Consider the following 24,739-nt stretch of genomic DNA (forward strand, 5'->3'; position numbering starts at 1 on the left):
AAGATTGTTCATAGAATCACCTTATGTGGGAGATGGTATGAAATAATTCTGTTAAATAGGGTAGATAGGTTGTATATATCATATGTTGTGTACTAACCATGGTAGCCTCTCAAGCTCTGTAATCCAACTGATGCGTGGGAGAGGTGCCGCCCTTTTGTATCTGTAGGTTTCCTGTTCCTATAGGGCGGATCCCCTCTCTCGTGGTGCTGTCATGGGCCTCCGAAAAATACCGTTACCGGTACGTAACTTAATACTTTCCCACATGTCTACTTTACATCAGCACAATTTTCGAACCCAAATTTTTTTTGTTAGGAAGTTATAAAGGTTAAAAGTTGACCAGCGATTTCTCATTTTTACAACACCATTTTGTTTAGGGACCACATCACATTTAAAGTCACTTTGAGGGGTCTATATGATAGAAAATACCGAAAGGTGACACCATTCAAAAAACCTCACCCCTCAAGTTGCTCAAAACCTCATTCAAGAAGTTTATTAACCCTTCAGGTGCTTCACAGGAATCTTTTGAATGTTTAAAAATAAATGAACATTTAACTTTTCTTCACAAAAAAATTACTTCAGGTCCAATTTTTTTTTATTTTACCAAGGGTAACAGGAGAAATTGGACCATAAAAGTTATTGTGCAATTTGTCCTGAGTATGCTCATTTCTGATTTGTGGGGGGGGGACCACTGTTTCGGCACATGGTAGAGCTCGGAAGGGAAGGAGCGCCGTTTGACTTTTTCAGCGCAAAATTGGCTGGAAACTATACCCTCCAAGGAACTTATCTAGATGTGTGGTGAGAACTTTGAACCCCAAGAGCTACACAGAAGTTTATAACGTACAGCCGTACAATTAAAAAATCATATTTTTTCCACAAAAATGATCTTTTCACCCCCAATTTTTATTTTCCCAAGGGAAACAGGACATCAAAAGTTATTGTGCAATTTGTCCTGAGTACACTGACACCCCATATGTGGGGGTAAACCACTGTTTCGGCGCATGGCAGGGCTTGGAAAGGAAGGAGCGCCGTTTGACTTTTACAGCGCAAAGTTGTCTGGAATTGAGATCGGACGCCATTTCGTGTTTGAAGAGCCCCTGGTGTGCCTGAACAGTGGAAAACCGCCAAAAGTGACCCTATTTTGGAAACTAGACCCCCCCAAGGAACTTATCTAGATGTGTGGTGAGCACCCCAAGTGCTTCACAGAAGTTTATAACGCCCGGGAGTGAAAATAAAAAAAATCATATTTTTTCCACAAACATGATCTTTTAGTCCCCATTTTTTTTATTTTCCCAATGGTAACAGGAGAAATTGGACCCCAAAAGTTGTTGTGCAATTTGTCCTGAGTACGCTGATACCCCATATGTGGGAGTAAACTACTGTATGGGCACACGTCGGGGCTCGGAAGGGAAGTAGTCACGCTTTGGAATGAAGACTTTGATGGAATGGTCTGTGGGTGTCATGTCGTGTTTGGAGAGCCCCTGATGTGCTTAAACAGTGGAAACCCTCCACAAATGACCACATTTTGGAAACTAGACCCCCCAAGGAGCTTATCTAGATGTGTGGTGAGCACTTTGAACCCCCAAGTGCTTCACAGAAACTTATAACAAAAATGATATTTTTGCCCCTAACTTTTTATTTTCCCAAGGGTAGCAGGAGAAATTGGACCCCAAAAGTTGTTGTGCAATTTGTCCTGAGTAGGTTGGCACCCCTTAGGCTGTGTTCACACACAGCGTTTTTTTCGCTTTTTTCCCGCGGATTTACCAAAAAATCTGCTCAAAAAACGCTAAAAGAAGCTTCCCATCCATTTTAATGCATTTTGCACTTTTTGTGCATATTGATGCGTTTTTTACCACGAAAAAAACGCTTTGCGGTAAAAAACGCAGCATGCTCATTAATTTCACGGTAAATTCCACATTTCTGGCTATTTTCTATGTGTCTGGGGACGCGCGGCAAAAATGCGTGGAAAAAAACGCACGTTTTCTGGGAAGGAGTCCTGTTTTTATGCAGAAATTTTCTGCATACGTGTGCACATAGCCTTATGTGGGGGTAAACCACTGTTTGGGCATATGGCAAAGCTTGGAATTGAAGGAGTTTGACTTTTTCAATGCAGAATTGGCTGGAATTGAGATCAGAAGCCAAGTCGCGTTTGGAGAGCCCCTGATGTACCTGAACAGTGGAAACCCCCCAATTCTAACTCCAACCCTAACCCTAGCCCTAACCCTAACCGTAACAATAACCCTAACCCTAGCCCTAACCCTAATGGGAAAATGGAAATAAATACATTTTTTTATTTTATTATTTTTCCCTAACTAAGGGGGTGATACAGGGGGGACATTACTACATAGTGTCAGATCGTTGATCTGACACTTTGCAGTGCACAGTGTCAGATCAGTGATCTGACAGGCACTGCAAGTGGCTTCTCAGCTCCTGGTCTCAGCAGGCACTGAGAAAGCCGCTTCCCTGCAGGACCCCGAAGGCCCCTGTGGCCATCTTGGATCTGGGGGCCTGCAGGGAGGAGACCCTCAGAGCAACGAGAGCACATCGCGTTGCTCCAAGGGTCTCAGGGAAGCACGCAGGTAGCCCCTCCCTGCGCGATTCTTTCCTATGCTCCCGGTACACTGCAATCGTGTTTGATCGCAGTGTGCCAGGGGTTAATGTGCCGGTAGCGGTTCATGACATAGTGCCGGGTGTCAGCTGTGATATTCAACTGACACCCGGCCGCGATCAGCGGTGCTCCCCCCGTGAGCACCGCTGATCTATGATGACGTACTATCCCTTCTTTGTGAATTAAGTCCCAGGGCACATGGATGGGATAGTACATCATCTGTCAGAAAGTGGTTAAAGAACAAAAGCAGTCAGAGGTTGGAAGTATACGTCACATAGGAGACACTGAGGCTGCTGTACACATCACATAGGAGACACTGAGGCTGCTGTATATAAAGCACATAGGAGTTACTACAACAGCTGACTTTACCATTGGAACGGGAGCGTGCAGCGCACCAACTCTGCCATCAAAAAATGTCCCGACACTGACTCTGGCACTGGCCAGCATCATGACTTAATACTTTGTTGTGATGCTGCATGCTTGTGCTCTCAGTCTAGCTTGGAATTAAAGGGCTGGAGGCTGACGGCCAAAACACTGTGGTCCACAGGAATCTGTCGGGAGGTTCCTCATCCCTGATCTAGAAGATTATTAGGCCCTTCTGCAGGGGCATATGCACCCACTAAATAATCTCCCTATAGGGAGGGGAGAAGTAGGTTCCCAGTAGAGATCAAAGTGACTGAGTCTAAATAGTGATCACTTCTTCCTGCTTAACTATGATAAGAAAACATTGACCAATGGCGAATCACAATGCAAAACCACTAACAAAGTAGACCTGATGAGACAATGTTAAAGGGGTTTTCTAATGATTGCTTCTCACTTTCTGTTGTTGGATGGACTCCTGATACATTGATAGTTGGGCCAGCGGCTCAACCGTGTTGCTAGTTCAAACTGAGCACTCTCTTGCGTAGAACCATTGATAGTTGGGCCAGCGGCTCAACCGTGTTGCTAGTTCAAACTGAGCACTCTCTTGCGTAGAACATAGATAGCTTTGCTTCTACAGCATCAAAGGAGTGTAGGGTACTGAAATTATCTGGCTCCAGTGATCTGGCCAGCTTCTGAGCAGCGTCTAAAAGCTCCATAGCAAAATGCATGTAAGCGCTGCACTCCTTGCCTAGGACACCTCTGAGACTTTTTGAGAATTTACAGAAGCTCTCCCATGAAGATTTATTAAAAATAAATTGTGTATATACAGTATGTATGTAATGCAATCTATTAATAAACCAACCTACCGCAGATTTCTCTGGGATCCAGCAATGTTCTGCTTCGTTTCTCAGTGACGTCACCACTCTTCGGATTCTCTGGGTCACATTATGCTCTGCGTGGCCTGGAAGTGGCTTCTATAATGTAAGCTTATTGAGCGTCAGAATGAGGATACATAGGCTTACACTGTAAGAAAGACTTCAATAATGTGAAGAACGGTGACGTCACTCAGAAGAGAATCAGAACAGCGCTGGATAACGGAAAAGGCGGCAGGAGGCAAGTATATTAATACACAAAAATTTATTTTAAAAAGTAATTTTTATGGAAGTGCTTCTTTAATAAGAGGTAAATAGCCCCATGATTACATCATACAGTGGGTGCGGGTGTATGGATCGGATTCAGAAGCCGCGTTCACTTCACACAAGTCAGAAGTTTGTTCACAGCCTTTATCCACCTTCCTTCCTGAGCCAAATTTCATTTTTGCGCTTTTTTTCCCCATAACTTTCTACTTTTCCATCCATACAGCTGTATGATGGCTTTTTTGAAAGTTGTAGTTTTCAAAAATTCCAAGTGCGATAAAATTGGAGAAAAATTCCTCTATGGTTTGTTTTGTTTTGACGTCGTAGATCCTGTGGTAAAAGATACTCTGAATCATGATTCTCCAAGTAAGTGAGAATGACAACTCATATACGGTAGATTTTTTTTTTTTTTTAAAGGGAGTCTGTCACCCCTTTTTTTCGAATATGAGCTGCCGGCACTGACATCAGGAGCTTATCTACAGCATTCTGTAATGCTGTAGATAAGCCCCCGATGTAACCTGAAAGATAAGAAAAAAGAGTTAGATTATACTCATCCAGGCGTTTGGTCCGATGGTTGTCGCCGTCTGGTCCGGCGCCTCCCATCTTCATACGATGCCATCCTCTTCTTTCCTTCCAGTCGTGGCTCCTGCGCAGGCGCACTGCTCTGCCCTGTTGAGGGCAGAGCAGAGTACTGCAGTGCGCAGGCTCCGGGAGAGGTCCGGCGCCTGCGCACTGCAGTATTCTGCTCTGCCCTCAACAGGGCAGAGCAGTGAGCCTGCGCAGGAGCCACAACAGGCAGCAAAGAAGAGGACGTCACCGTTAGAAGATGGGAAGCGCTGGACCGCAACACCCATCGGACCAAGACCAGACCGCCCCCTGGTGAGTATAATCTAACTTCTTTTTCTTATCTTTCAGGTTACATCAGGGGCTTAACTACAGCATTACAGAATGCTGTAGATAAGCCCCTGATGGCTGTGCCGGCAGCTTATATTCGAAAAAAGGGGTGACAGATTCCCTTTAATTTAAGTGTCGAAAAAAAATCAGACATAAAAGAGAAAAAGATGTGGGTTTGTGTCGCCATATTCAGAGACCCATAACATTTTTTGTTCATAATTTTGTTTGTTTAGTTCTCAATCTGAGCATGCGCCTCCCTTGGCGTCCATTTTCCCGGAGGCCACCGCATCGCAGTAATGGATGTGCGGGGGTGATCTGGGATTGCACAAAATACTGCCGGAGCCCCCCGCACCACAGAGCACTGTGGCCATTTTCACCCGCAGTGGCGCATATCGGAACACTCCCTCATCCCAGCCTGCGGCCTGCAGCAACACGCCACTTTTGCCTCTTTCAGCAGCGAAACTGGGACCCTGCTTCACCTCAGCCACCACTTCCAGTAAGCAATAAAATGCATGGATTATAAGAGGCACCACCATTTTATTAAAAAATGTTTTTTTCCTATTTTTCCCCTCAAAATTTGGGGTGCGTCTTATAATCCGCAAATTACGATATTAAATATAGCAGGAACCTGCCATATGAGGAGGGAGTTCAGCTCCTGAACCCTCTCCACATGCAATCACCCCCACAATCACATACATACTCACCTTCCTCCCATTAAAAGTAAAAAAAAAAAACAAACTAAATGTGATATCACTCTCTGTAAAATTGCAATTTGTCAAACAATAAAATTATTTATTTCATGAGGTTAACGCTGTAAAAAGGAAAGAAAAAATGGCTGCGACACTCCTAAAAATACAATAAGAAGCAATTAAAATGTTGTATGTACCCCAAAATGGTATCAATAAGAATGTCAGCTCAACATGCAAAAAATAAACCATTACACAGCTACATCGACAGAAAAAAAGAAAACATTATGAGTCTCGGAAAATAGTGACACAAGCAAATTTTTTTTATATACAAATTTTATATTCCACCACCCAAAAAAACAAAAACAAAAAAAAATATACCAGTTTATTATCTTTAGTATTGCCAAAATTGCACTGACCTGAAGAATCATGTTATCAAGTCATTTTTACAGCACAATGAATGCTATAAACACAAAATCCAATAAATAATTGTGGAATTACTTCCCCCCCTACAGTTTCACTGTACTTGGATTTCTCCCATTTCCTTGTACAATATGTAGTAAAATGGATGTTAAATGAATACTACAACTCACCCCGCAAAAAAACAAGCCCTTATACAACTATCGATAAAGAATTTAAATAGTAATGGCTATTGAAAGGGGAGCAAAGACAGAAAACGTAAAAACTAAAATTGGCTGCATCCATAATGGGTTAAAAGAATTTGAGAATAACCAATTACTAGCTTGGCCTGTGCGAAATTTTCGCACATTGGTAGTCGGGGGCACAGGCAATTTCAGAAAAAGCAAGCTGGTCAAATGTAATTGTATTTCATGAGCTGATCAACACAGACAGGTATTTATATATGTAGATTGGTAATACAATAAATTGGTTTGATAAGTAGAGGCCAAAAAATGTTTTCCGTTGAGGAGCCACCTGCAGGTCATGGTGTCTTTCTGCAGGTTTATGAAAATAAATGTTTAAACTGTATTTAGTGATAAAATCGTGAATGTGTGGCTTGTTTTGGCTGTTTTCTTGCTGAAGGAAGCAAGTTTACCTTTCAAATGGTGCATCTTATGTGTGTGGGACGAAGTAATCAGCGAAAAAGCAGTGCATGTTTACAAATGTTTTCGTAGTATGCTTTGGGGGTACTGTGGTGTCACCTGCAGGTCATTTTTCCTTACTGCAGGTTTATGAAAATTAATGTTTAAACTGTGTTTTGTGATCAAATCATGGATGTGTGGTTTGTTTTGGCTATTTTCTTGCTGAAGAGGGCAAGTTTACCTTTCAAATGGTGTATGATTTGTGTGTGTGTGTGCAGTATGAATGGGGATACAAAGGAATCACCGAAAAACAGTGTTTAGAAATAATGGAATAGATAATATTACATGAAATACCGATAGTATATTTCTTTTACCAGGATGATATATGAGATGTGTTTGTGATCCCATAACAGGTAAGATGCTTATTTATATTTCAACATACAGTGTCTATTTTGATTTTAAAGAGATATTCCCATCTCGGACATTTATGGTATTCACAGAATATACAGTAAACGTGTTATAAATGTGAATCCCACCTTTGGGAACTGTACTTATGTCCAGAAGAGGGCACCAAATAAACAGAGGGGGACTACACATGTATGGAACAAAAGTGGGAGTTCCAACGACAGCCGAATGTGCTCACAGTTTCTGTCCCCACCACTCCAATAAAACTGCCGTAACCAAACTTACTAACCAATAAAGGGAAAAGACAATATTCTATACTCTTCCTTCTAACTATCCTCCTCCTTCGACACTATTGATCACTATTTCTGACTACAGATCGTCTGTTCCCTTGGCAATCAAAGACTTTGCCCTCTCTTGGATCTCTCGATAGCTCACTAACTGCACATTTATAGTCTCCTATTCCCATACTAGGGGTTTTAGTCTGTCCTCTGTTGGTGTCTCTCAAGGCTGTGTCCTAGGACCCCTACTCTTTTACTAATTTATACTTTTGGCCTGGAATGACTCAAACTCCCATGGCTTCTAGTACTAGTACCACTTATGCGCTAATGACACTCAGATCTACCTCTCTGGCTCAGATGTTAGCTCTCTGCTCTCCAGGATCCCAGAGTATCATGTCAGCCTTATCCTCCTTCTCATCTAAACTTTAACATGGACAAAATCAAACTTATCTTTTGTCCATCTCACTTAAAGCCTACCCGGTCTGTCTATCACTACAAACAACATCACGCTTTACCCTATGCCGAAAGTCCGTTGTCTCGGATTAACCCTGGACTCTGACCTTTCCTTCACAATGCACATTTATGCTGATACCACCTTCTGCCTCCAACTTAAAAGTATTTTCAGAATTCTTCCTTTCCTCAACCCTGAATTTACTAAAATGTTAGTGCATCCCTTCATCATCCCCCACCTCGACTATAATAATAATAATTTTATTTCGTAGCGCCGACATATTCCGCAGCATTTTACATTTCAGAGGGGACTTGTACAGACGATATGTCGGGGTAGATATTGAGGGAGGCCTAAATTAACCCTTCACGGTTGACCAAGTGATTTCCAAATTAATCCACAAGGCGTTGCTAGCAACTGGGAATGACCTGACGGAGACGTATGCCTGTGTATGGGAGGATCAAGGCAGATCACTAACCCCGTTTATTATGTCACCTTTTTATAGTATTTTGCTTAATTATGCAAAATATTCAGCTAACAATAGCATCGTCGTAATACATTTACTTTATAAGCCAATAGTATTGCAAGAAAATCGGAATATGTCCCTAGTTACGTGACGTAGAGAATAGAACAATAGCACATTCTTCAGGGTCTCATATCTCATATCTTGTTCGGACTGGGACAGTCTGGTTTCATAACAACCGCGAACTTTCACCTAGTTACAAAAATTAACTTGTAAACAACAAAGTGGCGTCGCAAGCACAAAAATGGAGGTCTGGAGAACAAGATGTCTCGTACATCTGAATATTGTACTTCACAATCCCCCCTAGATAAATTTTGTTAACTAATATGCAGCATCAGAGGTACTATCCCAAGCCATAAGCTTGAGGGGTACCGGTCTTCACATGGTTGATGCTGTGCTATCAGTCATGGCTGTTGCGGCGAACCCATCCCCCTGTATGCTGCAATTTACGAATAACAATATTTGATGTCCGTGGTGGAGATCTTTTGAAGGTAGCCATGCGCTTGGCTTCAACATCTTCATCAAATAGCCTTTTGAGATCGGTGTAGAGAAGAGCAGGGGTGACGACGTTTTTGGTATCATCATTAGCTGTCCTAGTGCAGAATTTCCTAATACATACAGAAATACACCAAAGAACAAATTTTAGTATCACATATACAACAAGGATACAGGCAGCAATGTATAACAAGCTTTGTAAGATCCCAGCTATCCAGCCTCCAATTCCCTTAAACCAATTGGCCGGAATGAGAAAGGAGAAGGTGTCTGACCACCAACTGTCCTATTACGATCATTATTTATCATATTGATCTCTGAGTCTTTGAATGTCTTCTAACTTTAACTTCAACTTCTACCAATAATAAAATGGAAAATGCGAAAAACCAAAACATTATGCCCCCTTTATTTGCTATTGGCTTGTTGGGTGATGAGGAGAACTTGATAGGGACTGTCATACAAGGGTTCTAGTCCGTGCTTTCTGACATGCCTTTTCACGACTACAAAATCACCAGGCTTCAGGTTATGACAGGTGTCGGTTTCTGCTGAATCTGGAAGAGAAGAAACTAGAGCATGGGTGTTAGCAAGATTTTTACTAAGCTGAATAACATATTGAACAGCACGGTCAGTTTCTTCTGATAACTGCTGAGGCTGGAAATTTGCAACTGGGGACCTAGCACCAAACAATATCTCATATGGGGACAGGCCATATTTTGAAATAGGGGCAGTACGAATGTGGTATAATACAATGGGTAGGAGCTCTGGCCATAGAGCCGTAGTTTCCTGCATCATTTTGGTCAATTGTCCCTTCAGTGTGCCGTTCAGCCTCTCAACTTTCCCACTGGATTGTGGGTGGTACGGAGTATGGAGGGCTACAGTGGATCCAAGCATTGTCAGAACTTCTTGGTACACATGAGAAGAAAAGGCCGGACCTTGATCACTTTCAACAACTTCTGGAACCCCATACCTGCATATGACTTCCATCACCAGTTTCTTTGCTGTGGTTTTTGCAGTCATGTTGGTAACAGGGAATGCTTCTGGCCAACTGGAGAACATGTCAACAACAACCAAACAGTATTCATACCTTCCAGACTTAGATAATGTGATATGGTCCACCTGGAGCCTTTGGAAAGGATAGTCGGGATTAGCAAGATGCTTCGGTGGTACACGTTGAAGTTGACCGGGATTGCAGGTCTGACAGATATTACAGTGAAAAATGAGGATGAATGAACTCATGGAGATCAACATCCAACACTGCGGAGACACCATCACATGTTTCTCAACGCAGTGATTCTAGAGCAAAGCCCCCATCCCTTATGGGAAATATGTAAAAATATGCAAAACACAAGCCACGGAGACACCATCACATGTTTCTCAACGCAAGCAATGACTAGCCAGGTCTTTCCCCGGGAAGGAACAACCACGGGAAGGGCAGTCTCCAATGATGGAGACCACCTATGCCAAAACATGGTATCCATCCACAGACAGCTGTTTTAGGGTATTGCCCCTCATCAGTGTGGAGTAGGAAACTGGCCAGTAGGAACAATGCCTAGTAGAAAACTGTGAAAAATGAAGATGAATGAACTCATGGAGATCAACAGCCAACACTGCGGAAACACCATCACATGTTTCTCAACACAGTGATTCTAGAGCAAAGCCCCCATCCCTTATGGGAAATATGTAAAAATATGCAAAACACAAGCCGCGGAGACACCATCACATGTTTCTCAACGATACTGGCCAGCAGTTTCCTACTCCACACTAATGAGGGGCAATACCCCAAAACAGCTGTCTGTGGATGGATACCATGTTTTGGCATAGGTGGTCTCCTTCATTGGAGACTGCCCTTCCCGTGGTTGTTCCTTCCCGGGGAAAGACCTGGCTAGTCCTTGCTTGCGTTGAGAAACATGTGATGGTGTCTCCGCGGCTTGTGTTTTGACAGATATTACAGGCACGGTTGAGCGCTGTCAAAACTGTGGAAATTCCCGGGGCCCAGTAGAATTTTTGCACCAGTGCGAGGGCCTGATTCTTTCCTTGATGTGTAGGCCCATGTGCCCATGTGGCAATAGCAGGGTACATCCGCTTAGGGAGACACACGGGTTGGTCCTTTTTCCAGAGACCATTATCCATACGTGCCCCATCAGTCTTCCATTGCTTCACCTCTTCCTTTGGAGACATTCTCTGCATCGTCATTAAGCGGTCTAGCGGGGTCCGACAGAAAACTTCAGTCTGTTATAGATCATCAGGTTCTTGTAGGGTCAATGCTTCTTGTAACTGTTTACGCTGAGAGCGTGTGGTCACCAAAGCTGGTATGGTTGTTTCAACGGGTAAAAGAGCAGCGGCTTTTGCTTACATATTTGCAAATGCATTGCCAACAGTCTATGGACTGTTCCTAGGACTGTGCACCTGTATGGAGGAGGACCCCCACAGAGTGTCCGGGCCGGAACCAAGGGGACCGCCATCTGAGTTCCTAAGGAAACAGTACCCGGGGAACAGAGGAGAAGAGTGGACTGTTGAGAGTGACAGGACAGCAAGGGGAGGGGCGAGTAAAAAAGGGGCAGGGAGCGCGCAGAGGAGTCAGTTGGTGATACGTCAGACACGGAGCAGGAGACGGAGGGGGCGTGAGAGAGCGGGAAGGACACTGACAGTTCAGAAAAGAGACCAGCAGCAGAGGGTAGATACGCATTGGCCCTCAGGAAAGAGGCGCCGAGCTTACCGACAGGGGACTGTCTCTTCACCCCAATCCCGGGTTACGATCTGCCCCCGGTCATCCTCGGCCGTTACCGCTGAGCTCGAGCCCTCCGCAGCCTGTCCGCTCCCTCTCCCGGCTGCTGCCATCCCCCTTCAGTCCGTGGTTGTGGCCTGCCCGCTGCCACCCGCGGACGCTGCCGGTTCACAACCACAGCCCGTGGTTGCGGCCTGTCTATCACCGCTCACAGCCGCCTTCACCCCGCTGCAGTCGGCAGTTGGGGCCTGTTCCTCGTCAACAGAGACACTCTGCACACAGCCCCAGGCTGTGCGCGCGGCCAGTAAACCGCCACTCTTGAGCACTGCGACACAACCCTGCTTGGGGACAGGAGTCCCATTGAACTCGCTAACAAGCACAACCCGCTATGACAATAGGGGGTTACTTCATCTCTGGACTCCATCAGGGCCTGTTGTGCCCCAAGTCCTCCTGGGCGCTGGGGCGCCCGAAAACTACTCCAAATCTTCAGCAGCTGGGCCCAGCAGCTGCGAAGCCAAGGCATCCTCATCAAAGACGCCACAGCAGCCTCATCAAAGACGCCACAGCAGCCTCATCAAAGACGCCAGAGCAGTCTCATCAAAGACGCCAAAGCAGCCTTATCAAAGACGCCAAAGCAGCTTCATCAGCAACACAGCTTCCACAGAGACGCCGAGGGACGTCAGGACAGATAAGTGACATTATAGAGTATAAGGACCCGTAGACAGCCATACCGTGGCCCCATAGTAACCGGCCTCGGCCGGGTTAGTCGTGTTCTTTCCAAATAGTGTTTGGTTGTACTGAGTCCCTGCGAGGACAACTGTTTTTATCCCTTTTTGGTTGCTTAGTATAGCCCTAGTGGCTTTAAATTATAAAAAGTTTGCTTTTCAAAGTTCAACCAGTCTCGCGTCTCGTCACTGCGTCCTGCGAACCTGCTCTTACCTACACACCTTAACTTTGATAATAGCCACCTGAGTAGGTAATTTGATCGAATCCATGAGGGTTTTAACAGCTTCAGCATTTTTCACTGGGGTTCCGGCAGTAGTAATAAACCCTCGATTGGCCCATAGAGTCCCAAAATCTTGAGCAATACCAAATGCATACCGTGAGTCCATGTATGTATTAGGCCGGTTTCACATTAGCGCATTTTCAGCGCGCGCACGGCCGGGGGTAGCTCCGCCCCCGAGCCGGCTCTCTGCCCGGCGTGCCCGCCCCTTGCCTGTAGCGCCGCCTCCTAGCGGACGGCGGCGCCTGCGATCGGCGCACCCTATCTTTAGCATAGGGTGCGCCGATCGTGCGCAGGTCGTGCGCTAGTTGCGCTTTGACCTGCGCTGCGCACTTTTGACGGTGCGCCGTGCGCGCCAAAATCGAACTTTTTGGATTTTGGCGCGCACGGCGCACCGTCATAAGTGCGCAGCGCAGGTCAAAGCGCAACTAGCGCACGACCTGCGCACGATCGGCGCACCCTATGCTAAAGATAGGGTGCGCCGATCGCAGGCGCCGCCGTCCGCTAGGAGGCGGCGCTACAGGCAAGGGGCGGGCACGCCGGGCAGAGAGCCGGCTCGGGGGCGGAGCTACCCCCGGCCGTGCGCGCGCTGAAAATGCGCTAATGTGAAACCGGCCTTAGCCTGCCTGTTCTTGGCCAAAATACATGCACTAGACAGAGCCTGAAGTTTTGCTTCTTGTGCTGACTGTGAGGGCGGGAGTGCAGCTGTGTGCACTACAGTGTCCTTTGTGGTAACAGCATATCCCGTGTGGAATCTACCAAACTCATCAGCATATCTTGAACCATCCGTGTATAACACCAGATCGGGATTTGGAAGTGGATTCTCACTGACATTTGGTGGAGTAGCTGTTTCTTGGAAACAATCATGTTGGAGATAATCCTCATCACTGCCATCTTTTTTGGGGACCGGCAGTAAAGTAGCGCGGGTCGTTGCCTATTGCCATGTGATTGTGTAAGTACCCCTGCTGCGTGTCCTTCATTCTCAGACACATACAAATGGAGCGGTCGAGTATAGTCCGGGATGCACAAGGCAGGGGCGGAAGCAATGAGCCGCTTTAGTTCAGAGAAGGCACGATGGAGGCTTTCCATACAAACCGGTGATCTTTCCTTATAGTTCATTATACCGTCTTTCAAGGCATTGTAAAGGGGTTGCTTTATGCAGTATGCATCCGGTATCCACTGACGACAATAAGTGCATAGTCCAAGAAAACACTGGAGTTCAGTTTCATCTTTTGGGAAAGGAAGGGAGCTGACAGCTATTTTTCTTTCTTCTGTGAGGTGTCTGGCACCCTGAAGGAGACAGTGACCCAAGAATATCACTTGACCAAGGCAGAACTGAAGTTTTGAGGCCGAAACCCGACAATTCAGTGCTGCCAGATACTTGAGGAGGCTAACAGTGGCAGAAATGGCTTCCTGCTCCGTCCGTGCACACAACAAAAAAATCATCCACATACTGAAGCAGCGTGACCTGGGGGTGATCTAACTGCCTGGGCAAAAGACACTCACTCATGTTTTTTGCAAACTGGTTGGGACTGTTTTGGGCCCCTTGTGGCATAACTGTCCATGTTAACTGTCGTTCCTGATAAGTGAATGCAAACAGAAACTGGCAATCTGGGTGTAACGGAATGCTAAAGAAGGCATTGGCAAGGTCGATGACTGTAAACCAAGCAGCATCCTGGGGTATTTGGGACAAAAGAGTATGTAGATTAGGCACCACTGGAGTTTACAGAACAGTAGCTGCATTAACTGCCCATAGATCTTGTACCAACCAGTACACAGGGGGTTGGCCAGGCGGGGTCTTTTTCTTAACGGGAAACAAGGGCGTATTACATGGAGAAACAAAGGGTACCAGAGCACCATTATCAAGTAACGTTTGTATTTATCCTTGAAGGCCCCGCTCCTGATCATGTTTCAAAGGATATTGATGGACTTTGGGAAAAGGGGCACCAGGTTTGAGAAACACTTTTACTGGTTCTATAGGCATTTTCCCTATATTATTTGGCCCTTTTGACTAAAGTTTAGATGGTATCTCTGAAAGTTATGGGGTGAGTCGTTGATCCTCAGGCAATATAGGGGGTGGATCTGGGCCTATCAGGGCCATCATAACTATAAAAAAGGCATGCAAAATACAAATTTCCTCATTGTCTTCATCTGCATAAGGGTTATATAACATAAGAACCATCTGACCATCATTTTGGAATTGTATTCTGTAGCGGAACTATGATAATAAATCTGCCCCCAGTAAATTTACTGGACATGTGGGAGAGATCACGAACTGAGCAGTAACCTCGGGGAAGGGTCCCACAGGGATGGGTTTTGTAAGAGTATGTTAATTGGGTCTGCCATCTACTCCTATTAAAACAGCGGGGGTATGACAATCTCTTTGAAAGTGTCCGAGTCGGCCACAGCGCCAACATTGCAGACGAGAATTGGCACGGTGGATCTGGGGAGTAAGGTTCCCAGTCATAGGATTGGAAGAGATATTGGAGTAGGGAGCTGAGTTTGCTGTGTGTGCCACTGATAAGAAACAAGCTATGTGCCTGCAGCTGCGGTGGGGGCAGTGGGGGATGTGGTGTGGGCTGAGATTGGAGGGGGAACTGGAGCAGCTGCAGCTGCTGGTTTACTTTTTTTCCCTACTAATGCAGAGCGGGTTAAATTCTTCTGAAAACTTTTTTTTCTACTTTTAATGCATCGTCCAGAGTCTCTCTGGCACGTTACTCTGTCACTTTCTCAGTTCCACAGTCACTTTCTTGTACCACAAATCATCCAGTCCTTGTCATAATAATAGACAATTTTCCTTCTTCAACATAGCAGTAACAGAAACAATCAGAATTCACTTCCTCTGCTCTTCCTAACACCTTCGTCACACAATTCATGTGCCAAGCCACAAAATTCTTCTTTTTCTTCCACGGATTCTCACCTTTAGAGCTAAATATCCTAACTTCAGTTGTGCACAGTACTGGAGCGACCATTACAGTCTGTTCCAACGGGTCTATCCCTCTCTGGGATGCCCAAAAATCAACACGGCACTCAGTGAAAGGAGGAGGACGTCTCAGACTAACCCTCCGGACACCTCTAGTTATATATTTTTATATATATATATATATATATATATATATAAATATACCTGAGTTACGCATCCTACCCAATCTTCGATCACCTCACCACGCCCGATTCTAACAGTGATCAGGATTTCAGGATATTTTGACTATAAAGAGAGTCACAATCACTGGTCAATCCGGGGTGTCTGTCCCTTATGAGGTACGGTTCGAGCACTGTGCCCCCAACGGGACTGCACCTCTATATGATTCCACCCAAGAATCATCCCACCATCAAAGACAAACCTCAGATCCTCTTTGCAATAACAAACACAGGAAAACCACACCAACGGTCAGTCTGAACAGTATAACTGCCAACTTACTGTGGTTGTCGTGGGTGATGATCAGTCCCAATTTTCCAGTGCCTGTGTCCGGTCCGAGAGTCCTTTGTCTTGTTGTCCTCCGGTGGCAGAGGCGTCCCTATTCGGGGACGTTGGGCAGCCAGCTGTCGGGGTAGCTATTGAGGGAGGGCTAAATTAACCCTTCACGGTTGACCAAGTGATTTCCAAATTAATCCACAAGCGTTGCTAGCAACTGGGAATGACCAGTCGGAGACGTATGCCTCTGTATGGGAGGATCAAGGCAGATCACTAACCCGGTTTATTATGTCACCTTTTTATAGTATTTTGCTTAATTATGCAAAATACTCAGCTACCAATAGCATCGTCGTAATACATTTACTTTATAAGCCAATAGTATTGCAAGAAAATCGGAATATGTCCCTAGTTACGTGACATAGAGAATAGAACAGTAGCACATTCTTCAGGGTCTCATATCTCATATCTTGTTCGGACTTGGACAGTCTGGTTTCATAACAACCGCGAACTTTCACCTAGTTACAAAAATTAACTCGTAAACAACAAAATGGCGTCGCAAGCACAAAAATGGAGGTCTGGAGAACAAGATGTCCCGTACATCTGAATACTGTACTTCACAGATAGACATTACAGCATAACAATAATCACATAGATCATAACAGATACCAAGAGGAATGAGGGCCCTGCTCGCAAGCTTACAATCTATGAGGAAAAAAAGGTAGACACGAAAAGTGGGTGGTAAGTTTCCTTCAAATGTTCGGACCAGCCATAATGTTAAGTATGTAACAGTACAGACGCAGAGGGCTAATAGATGCATAAAGCATGTGGGAACATGATGCGGGAAACCTGGTTATGGTAAAACTTTTGAGTGTACCACACAGGGATAGTTAGGTTAATGTGTTGAGGCGGTAGGCCAGTCTGAATAAATGCGTTTTCAGGGCACGCTTAAAATTGTAGGGATTGAGGACTAATCGTATTGACCTGGGAAGTGCATTCCAAAGAATTGGCGCAGCACGTATATAGTCTTGGAGACGGGAGTTGGAGGTTCTGCTAAGCTCAGGTCATCAGCAGAATGGAGGGCACGAGTAGGGTGGTAGACTGAGATGAGGGAGGAGATGTAGGGTGGTGCTGAGCCTACTATTGACTATCACAATATCCTCCCCTAGTGGCCTCCATATGCGAACACTGTCGTACCTCTCCAGCCCGTCCTAACACTATCGCACCTCTCAGGTCCGTTCTTAACTGTGCCGCATGATTAATCTACCGTTTTCCTTGCTACTCCTCTGCCTCTCCCCTCTGCCAATCCCTTCTCTGGCGTTAAATTCCCCAGCGCATCCAGTCTAAACTACTAATAATGACCTACAAAGGCGTTCATAATCTGGTTCCCCATACATCCCCAAACTAATCTCCAGATCATTCCCACATATAATCCTCACAAGACTTAGGGTCCCGTTACATTTAAAGATGCACCAGCGATCCCGACGATACAACCTGGTCAGGATCGCTGGTGCATCGCTAAATGGTCGCTAGTGAGCTGCCAAACAGGCAGATCTCACCAGCAACGCAGCAGCGATAAGCGATCCGTCGGCAGTCGCTCTTACCTGTCATACCGCAGCGATGATGACGACTTCCGCCTGCGTCCATGTGTTGCTAGTCGGCGCCAGTGGGACGCCAACGAGGAAAAAATGGCCCAGGACATTCGAACGCGATTAGTGATATCCAGCCGGGGTGGGATGGGGGCGGTCGCAGGTACGTGTCACATGTAGCGAGATCACTAGCGATTTCGCTGTTGCGTCACAAAATCGGTGACGCTTTAGCGATCTCGCTAGCGATCTCGCTATGTCAGAAGGGGGCTTTACTTCTCTCCTCTGCTCTCATACATTCCTCAACCAATCACCTCCAATACTTCTCCTGAACATCCCCTATCCTCTGGAATTTACTACCTAAGCACGTCAAATTGTCTCCCACACTGGGAACTTTCAGACTCAGCCTGAAAACTCATCTCTTCAGTAAAGCCTACAGTCTTCAGTAACCCCGTGGCCACCTCACTACCACCAGAGCTGCTACAACCCCTGACCTACTGTCTCCTTCCTCATTAGCCTGCAGATTAGAATCCCATAAGGACAGGGCCTTCTCCCCTCTGTACCAGTCTGTTAACGTTTGTTCATTATAATTTATGTTTTTTGTATGTAAACCACCTACGCATGTACAGCAGAGAATAATAAATGGTGCTATAAAATAAATAATAGTTATTTCACTGAGGGGATCATGCACACACCATGTAAAGGAAAATTTTTCGGCACCTTTGTATTTTCAGAGTCCAAGTCCTGAGCCAAGTACAAGATGATGAATAAAGAAGAAGGACGTTACAGTGCAACTCTTCCTTTTTGTAACTTTTTTGTGTTTGTAATAAAATGTTTTTTTTTTCAGTTGTGTTTTATTTTGAGACTAGAACTTAAAGTTACATAGCGCTAGACTATGTTCACACTAGGCTTTTTTTAATGCAAATTTTCTGCTACGTTTTACAGTACCAGCAATGACTATAAGATTTCAGAAATCTCATGCACACACCTTTTTTGTCATCAGTTTTTTTGCACAATAGAGCATGTCACTTCATTCATGTTTTTTTCATCGTTTTTCACCCATTGACATCAACGAGTGGTGAAAAAATGCTGAAAATCCGCAGCAAAAACACAAGAAAAACCAAAACCTGCTTTTTTTCTGCAGCTTCTTTCTTGCCAAGAGATCAGGTTTTGCTGCAGAAAAAAAACGCTGAAAAAACGCCCAGTGTGAACTAAACCCTTTGGATTATTAAAAGAATGGAAAAAGCAGAACTGGTGCATCGAGAGAAAATAATTCAGGTTGTCTTCTAACAAGAGTATATGGCGTGTTGGAGAGTAGTAATGGAAGACCCACTGACACACAACTTTCTATAGTGTACAATGACAGAACAGTTCCTGCACATTCTCCCCATTATAGGTGTTCACTCAAGTGTGAACAGGTGCAAGCTGAGATGACCAAATCAATAAAGCTAAGAAAAAAGAGGTGCCCTGTGAAATGCTATAATATGCAAACATAGAATATGTGAAATTGGAACTGCATTACTGCTATAGAAAATACACTGAAAATGAAGGTAATTAGCGCAGAAATTGCCAATTCCTGAGAGCCCAACAGCCAGCGACAAGGTGTACCTCTTTGTTGGGATCCTAACCTAATTTGATGCTTCTCCAGGACTGAAACCCTACAATTATATGGGCAGTTTGGATCAAGCTCTAATTAAAAACACTTTAGGCTGATGGGAGGAGGTGTGCTGAACCCGAATCCCTGGTCCCGGAGAGGCCATTGTCCTGTACTCGAATATGTTGTCCCAGTGTGGCTACTGTCCTGAACTCGAATCCCTGGTCCCAGAGCGGCCAGTGCCTGAATGTTGTCCTCCAGTCTAGGTGCAGCCAGTCCCTGATACAGCATCCTAGACCAGTGTGTCTGAACATAGCCTGAGTCCATGTTAGCGAACCTGATCCCTGGGGTCAGCAGCTGCAGTTCCGGGTTCTGCCTAGGAGAGGTACCTGTCTGCTACCTGGAGATGAGTCTGTCTCCACCATCAGTAGCTCTAGTTAAGGCCTGTTTCACACATCAGTTTTTTCTGTCAGTCCAAATCCGCCAAAATTGCGGAAAACGGATCTGCAGGCGGACTGGCAGAAACGTGTGGAAGCGGATCAGTGGATGGACGGAACCGCCGCTGGTAAAAATTTAAAGAAACCGCGGCTGGGACAAAAGGAAAAAAAATAACGGCCATGTAGTGATCTCCGGGAGCGGGCATGATGAGGTGGCATCAGGATGGCGCGGGCACGGGGTCATGATGCGGGAGCTGTTCATAATTCGCGGGCGGCATCTCGCGGGAGCAGCGATGTCGGCGAGATCTCGCGGGAGCTGCGATGTTAGCGAGATCTCGCGGGAGCTGCGATGTCGGCGAGATCTCGCGGGAGCTGCGATGTCGGCGAGATTTCACGGGAGCTGCGATGTCGGCGAGATTTCGCGGGAGCTGCGATGTCGGCGAGATCTTGCGGGAGCTGCGATGTCGGCGGGGCCGCGGGAGGAGAGAGAGAGAGAGATTTTCATCCAGCAGCCAGACAGAATTGGGGGTTAAATATGTTTACAAATACTAAATGGCGGATCCGGGCAGCGAAAAAATGTTGCAGGGTCCGTCCGGACATGTCAGCGGACGCCAAAATCTTGGCGGATCCGCTGACAAACGGATGCAACGGATCACCATCAGTCAAAATCCGCCGATAATGCAAGTCAATGGGGAAAAAAACGGATCCGCCAAGAAAAATGGCGGATCCGTTTTTTTGGCAACACGGCGGATTTTGACTGATGGTGACAAACGGATGTGTGAAACAGGCTTAACACATATAAACAAAATCTTCAGAACAGATACCATAATCTTAGTCCATTAGACCCTATACCAAGTGGTGAGGAGGGCTATAATACAGTAGCTCGAGACACTCTCATAGTACATAAACAGACAGAAAGAAAAAGAGCACAAAAGTACCAAAGTAAAATTATATCATAGTTTATTCAAAAACATATAAAAAACACAACAAATAAAAAGTACTAATAATCGAATTAGAGACAAAGTAGGATAGTTGATATCACAAGTGTAACTCACAGAGTCGACCTCTATTTTAGTGGATAGGAAGAGCAGAGAATAGCAGCAGATTAATTAAAGTGCAAGTGCATAGATTTATAAATGTTCCCGTATGGGTACAGGACTCAGTGGAGATAAAGACCCTCACTTTCTCACAATATACAGGTTAAAGTAATATAAAGAGATAATAGTAGGAAATAATCTAAAACTAAGGAGACAGCGAGTGAAAAAATCTGCACTAGAAAATCGTATACCATGAGTAAAAAAAATAGGTGTATATCACTTTAAGGAAACAAAACTAACCTAAGTCTGGCTTGAAGCTGTTCTTACCCATATTCTCCACTTTAGGACATGGTGCATGCAGCCCCAACGTGCGTTACGCATGGGCTTCCTCGGGGGGCTGTACAAACTGTGATGTCTTGTCTTTAAATAGAGATGGGAAGAAGAAAGCTACAGCCATGACAACAGGGATCACCAAAAAATAAAAACAAATATTTTATTAGCTACAAGAAACAACACCGATTTAAAAACAACTAAAAGTCATAGAGTGACATAAGTGCAAAACCAGGTCGCCCATAATAGGGCTACAGTCCCCCAAAAAGATCACTGAACCCACATGTTACATATAGCCAAAAATAAAGCCTATATGAGACAAAGTTTGGATAGGCAGCACATTAGCAGAACACAGACTGAAATGTCCCTTAGAAACAACAATGTAACAATAGACATGAACTATGTGGAAAATAATAATAGCCTGCATGTTACACACCACAAATGTGTGGAAGATACTGACATATAACAAGTCTCATTGTATGATATAATGTGGTGCAGTAACGAATAAAATAAAATATCAGATGGAAATAAAGCTAGACCACAGAGTTCTCATCTAGTACAATGGATGCAAATGTTGAAACCAAAGGCATTAAGACCCAAAATTAGGCAATCCTGAATTTAATTTAGATTCAATAATGTGAAGTCTGTCATTATGTCGAATAAAGGACTTTATTCTTGGTGTGTTTCTTTTTTTACAATATCATGATGGGGTTAGTAATGGGGGCATCTTATAGACACATCTCCATTACTAACCTGTGAGATTGATGTCACCTGACAATACAAAGGTGACATCAACCATCACCCCACTTGCCACCACTACAGGGCAAGTGGGAAGAGCGAGGCTAATCGCCAGATTTAGCACATCTTATAGATGCACCTTTTCTGGGGTGGCAGAGAGATGATGTTTTTAGCCTGTGGGGTGTTCAAATATACATGGTCCCTTCCTAGACAATTAACATCAGCCCGCAGCTGTCTGCCTAGCCTTTGCTGGTTAGATTTTATAGGGGGACCCTATGTCAATTTTTTCTGGGGTCCCCCTGCAAACTAGCCAGTAAAGGCTAAGCAAACAGCTGTGAGCTGATATTAATAGCCTGGGAACCTTTATGGCTATTGGCTCCTTCTCAGAATATTAACATCAGCGCTCAGCAGTCGGCTGTCCGTCTGCTGGTTGTGAAAATTACGCAGGAGCCCACTGAATTTTTTTTCTTTCTTTAAATTAAGAGTTGCTGTTTGGTTACAGCCTACGTACGATCACTGTTAACGTTCAAACATTGGCTGGTGACAATGTGTGTAGGTTTGTGTGTGTGTGTGTGTTTTACTTATTGGCTTAGTAATGAGGGCTGACATCTTTTCATTAGTAACTCTAGAGGCCCCGTCACACACAGCAATCTCACTAGCGAGATCGCTGATTTTGTGATGCCACAGCGATCTCACCAGTGAGATCACTGTGTGTGATGGGGATCAGCGACCGGGCCCCCCGCCGGGTATCGCTGATCGTGCACTATCATGCACGGCCATTTTTTGATCATTGCTCCCCTGCTGGCCAGCGCGCATCGCTGCGTGTGGCAGCGGGAGCCAACGATAAGCGATGCTCCCAGCACTCAAAGCAGGCGCTGGGAGCTGGTCTCTAAGGTAAATATCGGGTTACTAAGCGGCGCGCATCACTTAGTTACCCGATGTGTACCTTAGAAACCTGCGTGCTGACAGCTCCCGGCCAGGGGCGTACCTAGAAATCATGGGGCCTCATAGCAAAAGTCTGAATAGGGCCCCCCCCAAAAAAAATAAAATAATGGGCACCATATATTACTTCATACAGTATAATGGTCCCCATATATTACTTCATACAGTATAATGGGCCCCATATAATTCTTCTCCCCAAACCCCGCTGCTCTGGTCTCTTCCGTGTATTCTGATCCTCCGCACTGCTTGGCACAGGGACATCATTAACTTTACGTATATAATTGTCCACTTGGACTGATAGTAATAGTGATTTGTTTGTTGTCTGGGGCTTTATGGGGGTGCGCAGGGCATATGATTATACACCAGCAAAAAGTATGAGAGGCTCAATATGACCAGTGCCACCTAGTTTCCTACCCCTCTTATTCTACTGGTACTGTGGGCACACTGACTGGTACTGAGGAAAAGAAAGAAAGAACAGAGAGAAAAAAAAAACAGAGAGAGAAAGAAAGAACAAAGAGATAAAGAAAGAGGGGAAAGAAAGAAAGACGAGAGAGAGAAAGAGGGGAAAGAAAGAAACAGAGAGAGAAAGAAAGAACCAAGAGAGAGAGAAAAAAAGAAAGATTAGAGCGATAAAGAAACAGAGAAAGAAAGATTATATAAAGATACTATAGCAGCCCGGCTCCCACTGTAGTGCCCACCTGAGCCTCCCGATGCAGGACATATCAAGATCCGCTTACATGGCCGGCAACCCTGAGTCCAAGGCGATCCTGCTGTCCGCGCTGTTGGAGGAGGACACGGTGATGGAACTGAAACATTCCCTGAAGTGCCTCCATGGTTCCGTCACAATCTCCTCCCGAAATTACCTAATTTCCGTTCAGCTTCTAGCACATCACTTCCGGTATAACGTCACGTGCGAATTTTAAAGTACTCCACGGGGGTCCGCCGTGTACTCCTGTGTCCATGGGAAAAGTAAGTTCCCAGGCGGGGCAGTGGCACAGAAGCTCTCTCAAAATCGGGACTGTCCCGCTGGGAGGTATGAATGCTCCCCACCATACACCTTGTACACGTATGGCTCTGCACACATCATAAACACACGGTTCCGCTTTTTATGCCTCGCACACACACAGCTCCGCTCTGTACACCTTGCACACACACGGCTCCACTCAGTACACACATGGCTCCACTCCGTAAACCTCGTACACATGCGGCTCTGCTCCGTACACCTTGTACACATGTGGTCACGCTCTGTAAACCTTGTACACAAATGGCTCCACTCAGTAAACCTTGTACACATGCGGCTTTGCTCCATACACCTTGTACACTCGCAGTTCCGCTCCGTACACCTCGAACACACGCGGCTTCGTACACCTCACACATGTGCGACTCTGCTCCGTACACCTCGTACACGTGCGGCTCTGCTCCTTACACCTCGCACACATCTCTGCTCCGTACACGTGCGGCTCCGCTCCGTGCACCTCGTACACGTGCTGCTCCGCTCCATTCACCTCGTCCACGTGCGGTTCTGCTCCGTGCACCTCATACACACGCGGCTCTGCTCCGTGCACCTCGTACACACGCATGGCTCCGCTCCGTACACCTCGTACACAAGCACGGCTCCGCTCCGTACACCTCGTACACACGCACGGCTCCGCTCCGTACACCTCGTACACACGCACGGCTCCGCTCCGTACACACGCACGGCTCTGCTCCTTACACCTCGCACACACACGTCTCCGCTCCTTACACAGGGCCGGGCTGAGACCAAAAAGCAGCCCTGACACAAAAAAAAATTCACCAGCCCACATACAATGAATGTCCTCACCCAAATCGTAGAACACTGGCAGGTTGTGCCAACTTTTGCTTTAGCTCACACACACACACGTATCACACAGCTCACACAAGTAGCTCACAAGTATCACAAACACACAGCTAACATGTATCACACACACACACACAGCTCACACGTATCACACACAGCTCACAGGTATCGCACACACACACACACAGCTCACACGTATCACAGCAGCTTACACGTATCGCACACACACACACACACAGCTCACAC

General features: G+C 45.6%; 1 protein-coding gene across 2 annotated transcripts in view; it reads left to right on the forward strand.

Moving 5' to 3' along the window:
- LOC141075525 (alanyl-tRNA editing protein Aarsd1-B-like) overlaps positions 1-24,739 on the forward strand; it is a 166,091-nt gene that overhangs the window by 99,839 nt on the left and 41,513 nt on the right. The window contains exons 8-9 of one of the 2 annotated variants that reach the window (XM_073562614.1): positions 7,102-7,137; positions 18,331-18,442. The exons of the other annotated variant lie outside the window; for it this stretch is intronic. Coding sequence (XP_073418715.1) covers positions 7,102-7,113 — 12 coding nt within the window. The 3' untranslated portion in view covers positions 7,114-7,137; positions 18,331-18,442. Of the gene's footprint in view, positions 1-7,101; positions 7,138-18,330; positions 18,443-24,739 lie in introns of those variants that run through there. 2 annotated transcript variants of the gene reach the window in all.

Source organism: Dendrobates tinctorius, unplaced genomic scaffold (genome assembly GCF_039654945.1).
Source record: "Dendrobates tinctorius isolate UK_male_01 unplaced genomic scaffold, ASM3965494v1 ptg000360l, whole genome shotgun sequence".
NCBI classification, from domain to species: domain Eukaryota; kingdom Metazoa; phylum Chordata; class Amphibia; order Anura; family Dendrobatidae; genus Dendrobates; species Dendrobates tinctorius.